The sequence below is a fragment of the Chelon labrosus genome (genome assembly GCF_963514085.1).
Source record: "Chelon labrosus genome assembly, chromosome: 10".
Lineage (NCBI taxonomy): Eukaryota > Metazoa > Chordata > Actinopteri > Mugiliformes > Mugilidae > Chelon > Chelon labrosus.
Genome location: NC_140360.1, coordinates 22,365,537 through 22,378,951, shown reverse-complemented (window position 1 = coordinate 22,378,951; position 13,415 = coordinate 22,365,537). Strand labels below are relative to the sequence as shown.

Below are 13,415 nucleotides of genomic sequence, written 5' to 3'. Positions count from 1 at the left end.
TGGGTTGTCGCAGCCAACTAGCAGCAGTTCATCAGCGGTGTGAAATACTTCACAGTCAGTCCTGAAATACAACAAAAGTACTACTCCAATGCACACTCCTCTAATAAGGCATCCGCTAACGCTAGCAGAGGAACAGTCCAGATCCTCTTGACAGCAGTCAATTAACAACTTCACTAAACGTCCTCTGGTAACAGAGAGAAGGTGGCTGCAAATCAACAATCTGCAGGCGAATATCATTGTCAAAGGTATTCAGCTTTAGCTGCTATACACGGCTACACTGTCTCATCTTGCAACACTCTGTGGAGTACTATTAAATGCTACTGATAGTGCTGAGTCGCAGCCGGTTTTTATACAGGCTATACATATCTGCAGCGCACAGTATGCAGCACATGAGCTGTCTGTTCTCATCATATGTATTCTGTTCAAGATCTTTCTTAAAGATTTAATTGTTGCAAACACATAAAATCGGAACTTGTGCAACCCCTGGTACATACGCAATGCTAAACTGTATAAATGTATATTTTAACAAACAGCATACAATTTTCCAACTTTTACTGGATTTTACTGTTTGGAGAGGATACTTTGGGAGAATATGTTCCGTAGAGGGTGGCCGGGGACTGGAGCCTGTCCCAGCTGGCATTGAGCGAATAGACTGGATAGGCAGCCAGTCCATCACACAGCCAACACAGAGAGACAAACAACCATTCACACTGACATGCACACCTGGGGTCAATTTAGAATCACCAATTAGTTGAAGTGTGCGAGGAAGCCAAAGCACCGGGCTCTCATCTGAATATTCAAATAACAGAGACCAGCTATGTACGACAGTTTGTAGATCTTTCTAGCCTTGCAGCTAAAAGTAGCTCTTCTGGTTTCTCCACTTGGATGATCAGCACAGACTACTGTCACCTGCTAGTATGAAGAGTTGTGCCCTTTCACACAATGTGTGCCAGCTGGATGTTGGCTGTAGCCTTTACTGTGGGATAAAGTGCAACTTCTTTGCCCAGACATAGGTGACGTGAGTTGACGTCATTGTCGGCCTTCGTCGCTGGCAGTTCTTTGATGTGGCATGCCCAGGCCTTGAATTGGCCTTAACGTTACAATAAACAGAGCTTCTCATGGCAGAGACAGAGATGATTTGTCGCCGCTGCTCTCAGTGGTCTTAATTTCCATGAAAAGCGGGTGACGTCCTTCCAGTTCTTGGCATTTCTGTTGACACTTTGCATTGTGCTGACCTGTAAAGCAATTATGTGAATATTGAATGGGGAAAAATGTTGATAGCATTTACACGTCTTGGGATTAATATGCATGACAGCAGGCGAGGAGAATCGACTCCTCTGGACTCTATCACTCTCGTGGGCCGTGTTGACAGGAGCTCAATTAAACACCTCATCTCAATGACATTCAGGACATGTTTGGATGAGATACCACTCCATGCGCATAGACACAGAATGATATCGCTGATCCCTGTCCATACCAGGGTTAATGTCATTCTCGTTCATCACTACGCTGTGTGCTCAGCCTTATTGAAAAACATTGTGATACGTCTCCATAAGAATTTTAAGCTCCTTTGAGGGCCTCCCGGAAATAGCGTGCCACTGTTTCACTGTAAATCCTACAGGCTCTTGTGTAATATTCATTGGCAGGTCTATTTGTTCACAGATCATCTCTTCATCTGTATTGTGGCTCATCCATCAAATCCTGCTTACACAATTTAAGACTGTTGCTAATGAGCTTAACTGTGAGTCAAAATAGAAATATTTTTCTCGTCGCCCCACAGCTGAGTTGTCTTTGATTAACACGTTGTGACAATGAAACACACACACACACACACACACGCATGATAGGATACACCGATATGCACTCACTGCAGAAATCCCGCCACCGCAGCCCTCAGGAGAAGTTTGGAAGTTGATTAGCATAGCTTTGAGTGAGCCAGCCCATTGTCATGCATTTGACACGATGAATCAAGTTCAACATCTGCAGCCACGGGGCCGTCACTGCGGAAAGATTTGCCACAGATGAAGTTGATTTGCATATCAAACTGAGAACCTCATCTGACACAGCCCCCTCATTTGCTGTGAAAAATATGCCCGCACCTGCTGCAAAACTACAGTATGGCCGTCACAACCTTCCTCATTTATTCATAGCTTATAGGCGGAATCCGAAATGACAATGCAGAGACCCGTTTTGGAAATCTGCGGGATTGTCATTATTAGCGTTACAATCTACAACAAGCTCTCTCAGCAGTTGCTTTGATTATTCGCCATAAATTAACCACACAAAGGGCTTCTGTTTGTTTTCTTTAAAGCACTTTTGTAACTGTGGAGCTTTAAATTATTTAGAGACGGAGATAGCATTTTGTGTTCTCTGTAACTGCGCCTCATGAATAATTAACAGAGAGGATAAAATGTACTTTGCAGTTAAATCTGAGCTGTTTAATCAACGTTTTGTTCTCTTTCACACATTCCAGCACTATCCAACTACCAGCTGTTACTCCTTTGATTTGAACCTTTATCTACAGCAAAAACTAGTCACCTCACTCTTGTGGATTCGCATTGTGAAGTGAAGTTTATCTCAAACTAAACATATAGGAAGGCTTACTATTAGAGTGGACAAGAAGTAAGAAGCGAGAAGTTTTTCCTGGTAATGGGGCATTATCGTTTTTTCATGGCAGGTTATTTCCGAGCTGTCCCGAAGTGATGGAATATGAGTTAACAAGGAACCATAACATGCGGTCGCATTATTGTCAGACATCCTTGGACAAAACTTTCTAAGTGATGTAATGGCGAAGGAATGCCTGCTGCACACCACTGAAAAGGTACAGCAGCACTGGAGGTAATTACTGAGTTTTGTTTTGAGCTTGTGAATACAGATAGGAGTGAACCGCTATCAAAGGGCAAATGAGGAGGGTGCGAGTCACTATCAGCTACAGCAGACGCAGCAAAGTAATTGACTCTTTTGAAAATCTGCAGCCAGAAACAATTTGTTATTTGCCTGTTAATCAGGGCTTCCCGAGCATAGTAGATCCAATCTCTATTAAAGGAAAAGCACAGAAGACCCCAGACCCAACCTCAGAGGGAGAGAGGAGGGCGACTTTGATAAGCTCTCAGTCTTCTCAGAACAATAGCCCACCAATGTGGCCACTGTAGTATTTAACTCAATTAAGGAGGAGAGTCAAGGAAGATCTGGTTAAACTCAATATCATAGTGTAATTAGATAGGCATGAAATCATTTTTATGAAGCCTTGTTCGTCACAGGGTTTATTAAATTACTTTGATTAATGGTTAAGTTGGTAAGAACATAATTAAGAGAGAAGTTCAACCAAGTTCACAGAAGGTTCAATGTAATATAGAGGAAAAGGCAAACCAATTACGTTTTTCCTCTTCTTCTTCTTCTTCTTTACTTCTTCCTTGATTTAAAAATATGTATGGTCTGATTTAATATGAGAAATTAATTTGAATTAAATCCTCAGAGGTTTATGAGGAAAAAATAGCAACTAGAGGTGTGTTTTTGTTGAGCTTCATTAGCTGCAGTGTTCCAACTGACGCATTATGGTAATTTCACAGTTTTGCATTGCTGCAGATTCACATTAAATTATATAAAATAAACAAGTGCACTCTGTTGTGTGCAGTGTAATACAAGAGTGTCTGCGTTTGCATGACAAATATTTAATATTATATAATATATAATTTACATGGACACAGCATACAATGATATGATAAGCGATACGATATACAATCAGTCACGACATCTCGTTACAATGCAAGCTCTGGCATTCATGTGGATGTAACATAGACGCATTTCACCCACTTAAACATAATTGCAGACCACTCCCACCCCATAGCAACGTCACTCTCTGAAGACACCATGAAACCTGCTCAGGAACAGCTCAAAAAACATTAAGAATAGCATAAGATTTTGACCTAGCCTCCAAACCGACGGGATACACTGAAACAAGTCTGTTTAACAGAGCTCCCACTCCCACTAAACAACATCTTGGAGCCAGACACCACAGGATACACTCAAGGGAGCCCTACATTATATTAGGTAGGTAGTTTTAATGTTGTGGCTGATTGTATGCGTTCACATGGTCCAAAACTTGCAAATGGGTCCGCTCGCTGGATTAATTCAGTTGAAGTAGATGACAAAGATGGACCCAAGTTTCAACACTGCTACCCACTAAGGGTTGCACGTGTTCAGATTATTTAAAGTCGACTGTTATGTGATGGAAGTCAAGTCGACACCAACTAGTCGCTGATAATGTCACTAATAAACAACGAAAAACACTACAACGAAATCTATATTCTTGACATGAACGCATATGCTGAGAACAGACTCAGGCTTTTGTGCAACATACTGTGCGCGCTGCAGATATGTATAGCCTGTATAAAAAATAGGCAGCAACTCAGCACCATCAATAGCATTTAATAGTAGCTACTTCACAGCGTGTTATAAAATGGATCAGTGTAGCCAGGTAAAAATAAAAATAAACAGTATTTCTCTGAAGCCTCCTCTGTGTACTGCAGCTAAAGGTCTAATTAACTTTGACAAACTGTTTATATGCTGCCACCTTCTCTCTGCTTTCAGGACTGACTTGCATGTTTTGCATGTCACGGTAGCATCTTTAGTCAAGTATCTTCACACACTTGATGAATCCTTGTTAGTTTGCTGAAATGTCCCACTGGTCTCCTCACCTGCCTTCTTTGAGGCGTCAGTGTTGTTATTATCACGTGATCAGTGATTAGTCTACATGATGCTTATAGCGTCATGGCACAGCAGTGAAGTCGACAAACTGACTAGTCGACTTGTCTGTACGGCCCCCACATCGATGCCAGCTCCATTACTTCCAAGCACTTTTTGAACAACTGCTTGCATGTTCCTGTCCCTTCTGGAAACTCGGCATGTCACCTGAAGCTCATCTTCTCAGAAAGAATGTATTTACATGTTTACATGGTTATTTGATGTTAATATTTTCCTATTGAACAGATTACCAAAGGATAACAGCACATCTCCCTATCTAATTGATTTCTTCCAATCATCTTCCAATTATGTTAGTGTCCTTAGGAATAAAGTTTAGTTGTGTTTGGTGTAATGCCAGTGTAAGGCAGCAGTATACAGTAAATGCAGCCCCTTTCTCATAAACATTATAACCTTCATGAAAGGAGAATTTATTGCAGTTATCTGTGACAAATAAACTAGCAACTGAGTGTGCATGAGCATTTCTTAGTGACCATTTCAACCCATTGTATGCAGCCTCACTCCCTCCCTGTCTTTCTGTTCCTCACACAAACACTTCAGCCATCATCATTACAGGTCGTAAACACTCAGGGATCACAATCGAAGTGTTGGGGGGATTGTCAGTGGGAGCTGGAGACCTGGCAGTCACAGGTGGTTCAGCTCAGGGGAAATTTATCACAAGAGATCCTCTGACCTCCAGAGACCAGCCATGTCAGTCGACCTGAGAAAAACAAGTCTAGTGGTCGTTCTGATTTTTTCTTTTCTTTTTTTTCTTTTCATATCGCGTACACTCAGAGAAGAAGTGGTGACATAACAGAAAGGGTGGAGGGTGTGGGGTCATTAAGCGCTGACATTTGCTAGCATATTTTGCAAGTGATTATTGTGGTTCATTTGTCGTGCTTCTTTGGATGTGATGCAATACTTTCGCCCTTATATCACCTGGGGACAAATGTGATTCATTAAGTCTACACATACACACAGACGTGCACATGCTGAATATGGAATAGCACAAACATGTTCATGCACTTCACAAGACTAGCCCAGCCTACACACACGCACACATCACTGTTCGGACAAGCGTGCACCCATCAGCACACAAACAAAAAACTCAAGCACACACACACACACACACACACACACAAACATGCACGCTCTCACTTGAGTGTATCTGTGTGTAAACACTGTTGAGAGAGCGTGGAAGAAGGAGAAGAATCAGCCGAGGACGGAGACAAGTTGCATCTATCTTGTGCATGCTAGGCTGCTGCTGCTGCGTGTCTCCGTGTGTGTGTGTATGTGTGTGGGTGTGTTAGTCCCCTTGGATGAGCACACGAGGCTGAGGATGCAGCTGGGAGCATGAGTTCTGACCGAGAGGAGTATGACATGGTCTGTCAGAAAGCTGTGACCCTAATTGTTGACCTTTGCCTGCACAACAGCACACTGTTGGATCAGGACACCTGTCAGGATTTCCTCTTCCTACTGTCCAGCCACAGCTCTGATCACAAAGAACAGGGTAAGTAATTAACTCCTGATCTGTAATGGGTGTAAAGCAGAATCCTTCCTGATATTCTTTGTGAGGCTCATTTGTTCCTCACAAAAAAAGCTAATTGTAGAGGATTTTGTTCCTGAATGCCTGAATGCTTCTCTTGACTGTGAAAGCTCCAATTTGCCTTTTTTTGTGATTTAACACATGGTTGTCTTTCTTCTTTTCTTTTTTTTTTAAACCACATGTACGATCACATGATTGCTTCGACTGAACACTCAAAGCTATTAATACGACCTTAATAATTTCTGTGACCCCCAGGGCAACAGGGTGTAATTGGTGAATAGGACAAACACACACTGGCTGCCCTGTTTGCTCCAGAGAGAGCTTGTGTACTGTTAATAGATAAGCCTTAAGGCTGAATAATGCCAGCTGATGCGGTCCTGACCACTCAGGCTTACAAAGAAAAGAAAAAAATAAGCTTTTCAGGAATGTATGTTCTTCGCCTGCATGAATAAAAAATACAAACGCATGTATAGATGCAGTGAGGTGGTGCGTTTAATCAGCACAGAAAAGTTTCAGCATCCTGAAAGGGATGTGTGACTTATTCATGAGAGCTGATTTACACATCTGTTGCAGCCTTGTGCATCTGTTGCTTTGGCACTTGTAGTGGGCTTCACCCTCTCTTAAAGGAATAATCCCTCTCCTCAAAAGCATTGTAAATTCAGCAGCTCTACTACAGACTGTGTGTGTCTTTGTGTAATGCATTTTAAGCATTTAAACTGCCGCATATTGGCTCAGTTTTCTAGAAGCAGAGGAAACTTAATTTGGTGCCGATCAAGGTGCATTATAGATTTAGAAAGGCAGGCTTCCCTGATTTCAATCTCTGTGATGATTTTTTAGATAGCAGATAAACTTGTTTGTCTATAAAACGAGACATTTAATTTGTGTGCAAAACGGCGAATTTGAACTGCTGCAGAAAATATGTTTTTGGAATACTAACGCACTAAGTCTATTAGGGCATATTTCATACCAATTACATTTCGTTATCTGCTTGCTTATTAGTTTGCTAATCCATCAGATTTTATATCATTTCTTCTTCAACAAAAGAGTTTGTTGCTGATGTTGAGGCTGTGTGTTTAACAGAAAAATCTTTAGCTTTGTCAGCAGGTGCACAGCAAAGAGGAAATATTATTTGTAGCTGCTTTTTCCAGGGTGGGCTTCCCTGTTCAGAGAGTGCATGTCACACCAATCCTGACCAAATCCACTGTCACCTCGCATCATCCTCAGCAGACGAATTGAACGTACATCACAGTGCCACTGGCTTCCACTACGGAGCTGTGGGGACATTAAATGCCATTGCATGTTATGTGGCCATTGATGCAAATTCCTTTTGCCACATGGAAGCTAAAGACAAGCTGCTTCTCATAATGTTGGAGGATGTGTAGGTTGGGGGTTGTAAGAAATGTCTCCTCGCATGTATTTTCTGTGCAACAATGCGTAGATCCCGCAGAGAGCAATATGTGGTTATGTTCAGTGAGCATAATGGAGGGTGGAGATGGGGCTGACAGTGAAACAAATGATTTTTTACACAGGGAAAACGTGTAGACTGAGACCGCAGCGTATTAAGCCTTATTTTCTTTAAACATGTAATAACCTATTACTCACTGGAAATCACAGGTTTTAAAGTTATTAAAATATTCTTATTGCACTGATCCTTGTGGTGCCTTACATGTTTTCCACTTATAATGTGATTGCCAGTCTCCTACTCAGCCTTTCTTTTATTTAAATGTTTTTGCGGTTTCTGTTTATTTTCCGAGATAAACTCACATCTTTTGCAGATAATCATATTTACTGTAAAAGGCTGCTGTGACAAGGCTGGACAACAGCTGACAAAAGTAGGACATATTGGTGGATAGGACATAAATACTGAAAAGACATCGTAAAAATTATTTGTCCAAGACAAGTTTCTTTTATCTTTAGTTCAAGTATTTTTGAGTGTTGCTCATGAGTGATGCTAAAATGGAGCAACAGACAGGCAGACTGGTTTGACCATTGCGGTGAAGCTGAGCCGTAAGGCAAAGCGTTTGACTGATAGTCTGTCTAAGTTCCAGCTCTCAGCTACGGTCATGAACTCTGGGAAGTCACCATGGTTAAGGATTACAGATGTGAGCTGCTGAAATAAGGTTCTAACGTAAGGTGACTGGACTCGCTTTGAATAGAGAGTTGTGTTAAAAAACTGCCACTGAGGTTTCCTGAATGATCTATAGGTAGCTGCTTTTTATCTGGTAAATGATAAGCGTACAGCAAGTGTCCAAGACAATACAAGTCAAACAAGACATATATAGTCAGGCTGGCATGAAGCTTGGCTAGGTGACGTTCAAGAGGAGGTGGGCTTTGACGACACCGGTGATGTCACCAACAAAAGATGGCAGTTCCCATATTGGCAATGTTTTGGCTTCACTTTCTTTATGCTGGAGTCAGTGCCTTTACGTACAGAAAAGTTCCAAATGCAACAGCACTGGTTCATCAGCATAACTCGGGGAATAAACATTTACTGTATGCTTTGTTGTAAATGATAAGAACCATTTTATATGCGATGAATGAAATCAGACAATGCGTTTAAAAGTGATGAGTGCAGGTGTCTTGTGGCGGCCTCACTGCAGAAGAGAAATGTTCAAAGCTTTTTGTAAATTCACAAGGTTGCATGAAAAAATAAGTAGTCTCTTACTTTGGCATACTAGGGCACTACTGTACATCCGTAGTGTGGACGGAAGTGTACCCAAAAGGTTTTTAACTGCAATGATTGGATTAATGGATGAATTAACAGCTGCAAGTGCTGTTTTCTGTAAAACATTATTGATGTGATTAGTGCGATGATAATGATAATAATAATGACAACAAATCAGGCTGGCTCCAATAAGCTCCATAGCACTCCACTCTTATTTGGAAAGAGCTCTGAAAGCATGACGTCAACATGACTGTACAATTGAGATTTTTGGAGTTAATGATTAAATAAAACAGAAATTACAGAGAGATAAATCATTGCACTAAAGCAAAAATAATTATCGGGCAGCTGGCAATGCTACAGAACAAAAGCAAAAGAGAAAATAAAAGGGGCGGTGAAGTTTCTATCTGTCGTTTACATTTTTGGATTTGCAGACACAGCGATTCTTGGTGAGTTAGGGGAAGCTATGTGCTACTTGTGAAGCACTGACTATGTCAAACTTTGAATAATGTATCACTGCTTCCATATTCTGAGTATGTAGTACATGAAGTTCAAAAAATCACACACTCAAACACACAACTTGCTGTATCTTGTGGCTAGATGATGTAACTCCAGTGTCAATCTAGGTGGCTGTATCTGTACAGATTATTATTTTACATTAAAGGCCTAAGAAGTTGTCAGTTGTTGATCTTCAATTCAATTGCTAAATATCAGTTTCAGTCCAATGTTAGCACATGTTTGGAGGGCCCCGTATATAGTCCAGTCCACTGCAGTATTTAATGTTTAGTTTAGTTTATTTAGTTTATTTCTGACAGGGACCATGTACAAAATGCATTAATCACAAAGGAGAAGATACACTGTACCAGATTTAGCAAATTGCTAATTTCCATCTGCTGTCCCAGGGCAGGTAGGATAGAAGCACAAAGATAAAAATTAAAAGATGAGAAAGATAGCTAACTGTTCCTATGATATGTTAATGTTGGCAAGATTGGGTGCCTAAATACGATCTTTTCACCTCATATGAGAAGGTACGGTAATCTAAACAGGTTTTCAGATTAATTGGGTGTTCCATGTTTTTATTGCTTTAAAGGAGAAGGCTGACTGAGCAAATGCTGTGCCTCGAAAGGGCATGCTACAGTTCCCACTTATGGTGGACCTGCTAGTTCTACCCATTTTTTCAGCACAGGGCTGGACAAATCTTCTCAGAGGTGGAGGTGCGGTATTATGAATGATTTTGTGTAATAGACGTAAATTTGTGTACATTATTAGATTGTCAAAACTGAGTAAATTGTGTTTAGGGAGTATGTCACAGATATGAGACTGGAGTGTTTTTTTGTCTAAGTTCTTAATAGCTTGTTTGTGAATAGATGTAATTGGTTTCAGAGCAGTCTTATTTGCCTGTGACCATACTGGCATACAGTAGTGGAGATATGAAAAGAACAGTGCATTAAGGTATGTCTTAGATGCATCAACTGTTAAAGCGTTTCTAATAAATCTAAAATTGACTAGGCTGTATTTCAATGTATGACATAGCTTTTTAATATGTTTTTTAGTGTTGGGTCTAGAGTGACTCCTAGGTATTTGACCTCATTAACATTTTGCAATTCCTTTCCATCCACATAAATGTGTGGAAAAGTGCTTTGTCTGTATTTATTATAAAAAAAACATAGTAACAGTTTTCTCAGTGTTAAGTGTAAGGCATGACTTCGTAAGCCATGAGACTTTAACCATGGTGGCTATCAGTTTGGCAGCAACTTTTTGGGGGTCTTTATCGTGTACATAAAGGACCGTGTCGTCAGCATTCATCAAGATTTCCACACCATCACAGACAGATGGAAGATCATTGATGTAGGTACTGAACAACATCGGCCCTAGATGGAACCTTGTGGTACCCCCATAGCACAACCAATTTAACACATTTGTGGATAGACTGAATTGTGTGAGCTTAGAGAACAGTGTCAAATGCAACAACGTGCTGTTTCAGGCGAATGATTTGTTCTAAAACCAAACTGCATAGGATGTAATAAGTTTTCAGACTTTAGGTGGGCTAGAAATTGTTCAGCTACCACCTTTTCAATCGCTTTTGAGACAGCAGGAAGTATACTGATGGGTCTATAATTACTGACTTCCTGTTTGTCACCTGATTTGTAGGTGGAAGTTACAATAGCTGTTTTTATGATGGGGGGGGGGGGGGTTAAGACGTCTTTATATTTCTTTACTAGATATGTATAAAGCTGCCAAATATCTTTTGCTGTTGAGTTTGATACTGCAGAGAGAATTTTATTTACCTTTTCACAAGTTGTGCGATCAAAGGTCAGCGTTTTATTGGTTAAAAGAATAGGAAGCTGGATTTCTGTAGGATTACTACCCAGCTCTACAACACAATTTATAAAATAATCATTAAACGTGTTAGCAATCATTAAGGAGTCATCCAGAATAACGTCATCAACTCTAAGTTGTATAGGTGCACTCTTAGAGTAGACTTTTCCAGAGAGTTGATCTATACTTTTCCACAGCAATTTGGTGTTACCTTTAGCTTGTACTATAATATCTATAATAATAATAAGGAAAAAGTTTGCTTTAGCTTTCCTGAGTTGCCCTATTACTTTATTCCTAAGGCCTTTAAATATGGAGCGATCAGAGTCAAGCCCTGATTTTAATGATTTTTAAAGGGCTGCATCCCTTTCTGTAATTAACTGACGTAATGTGTTATTAAACCAGAGCAAATTTCGTTTTCGGTTGTTTTTATGTGTGACTTCTTTGGTAAACCTAGATATAAGTTGTTTAAAAGTATACATTAAGTCCTTACTAGCCTGCTCACAGTCTTTGTCATTAACTACACTTTCCCAATTTGTTATTCTGATCTCATTTTCTAGGTTATGCATTTCTCGCTTTGGGATGAGTGATGTGTATTTTTTTCCCTCTATTGTGGGTTTGTTCCTGTATCTGTCCTTTAATAGCTGTCTTGCCACAAGAGTGAGATTCTTTGTTGTATGTTTTAGATATACGTTCCAATTTGTTTGTAAAAATTAGGTCTAACAGTGTCTTGGTTATTCTAGTGGGAGTATTTATAATCTGAATAAAATTTAATTTATTAGCAACGCTTTTTAACTTTTTTCTTCGTGTTTTATCCAACCAGTTCAGATTGAAGTCACCCATCAGGAGAACTTGTTTTCCATTATAAGATTTGAGTATTGCAGATAATTTATCAAAGAACATGTCATCTTCAGTCGGTGGTCGATACACAGCGATATTAAAGGACATTTCGCGAGAAAGAGTGATAGTCACCCCAACACATTCAATATCGTCCTTTGGATAATCAAGAGGTGTGCACTGAATCCCTTCTTTAACATAGATCGTGACCCCGCCCCCTTTGCTGTGTTTACGGTCACGTCTATAGACATCATATCCTGAAATGCAGTAAGCAGTCGGTGGAGTTGTTGGGGTTAACCATGTTTCGGATAAACAAAGATAGTCGAGATTAGAGTCCGACAGCAGGTGTTCAATTTGCTCCGTTTTAGAGATGATACTCCTTATATTTAGATGTCCGCCAAATATTTCCTTGGGTTTTAGCTTCGGGTCCCATAGCACTTTAGCGTGAATAACAGTCTGAAATGTCTTAATTTTTCATTGTTTGCACGAGGCATTGTCATTGTATAGTTTATTAGCTGAGTGGGTTATGGGAGTTGCACAGCCAGCCGTCACTCCATAGTTAGCCGTATCCGAATTACAGACAGAAATGGTATCTGTGTCTGTGTCACTTGGTGTTTTCGCAGCAAGTCCTTCACCATTGGAGAGAAGTAGACTCATGGGGTCTTTCTGTGAGTTCCAGGGTGATCTAGGTGGTCTCCGAACTCCGATGTATTGTACATAGCATGTTAGCATACCTCCATTCTCTAGACAAAGTGGCTCTCGTCTCATTGGCATTGTCACGCCGACGGCATGACGAAGTGGCTCGTCCGTTGTCTAATACGTTGGAGTATAGGATGTGAAGGCCCCGCAGATTGTGGACGGTGTGAGCAGATTCGCACCATGCCCCAGCGCGAGACTGCATACAGGCCGCCTGCCAACTTCCCCAAACAGGTAGGGCGAGAATGACCAGTACTTGCAGAAACAGAGTTACGATACATGATAACTCATTATGTCTGATATTGACCAGATAGGACAACCAGGATGACAAGGTATCCTTACTATTGGTGGATAAAAGTGGCGTTTTCCTAGATGTTATAAGGAAAGGTGGATTCACAGCACCTGCCAGACCGTGACAAGCACCTGTCGCCACCTTGTCTGTGGTCTATGCTCTCAAGAGGCAGGGACGTACTCCATGCTGTTCAGTCTGTCCAACATGGATCTGATGTCTGGCTCCATTTGATATATTCTTTTTTAAAAAATGTTTTCATTTGCCCTATTTTCTCCTCTGTGACATTGCAGAGCGCATTTGTTTTGCGAACATGCAGCTGCTGGAGT

At 40.7% G+C, this 13,415-nt stretch overlaps 1 protein-coding gene across 1 annotated transcript in view; it reads left to right on the top strand.

Annotated features, from left to right (window-relative positions):
• The first annotated feature begins 5,927 nt into the window (after positions 1-5,927).
• Positions 5,928-13,415, top strand: part of syt6a (synaptotagmin VIa) — a 67,710-nt gene continuing 60,222 nt past the window's right edge. Inside the window, exon 1 of the mRNA XM_084552527.1 lies at positions 5,928-6,250. Within this exon, the coding sequence (XP_084408653.1) occupies positions 6,094-6,250 (157 nt within the window). The 5' untranslated portion in view covers positions 5,928-6,093. The remainder of the gene's footprint in view (positions 6,251-13,415) is intronic.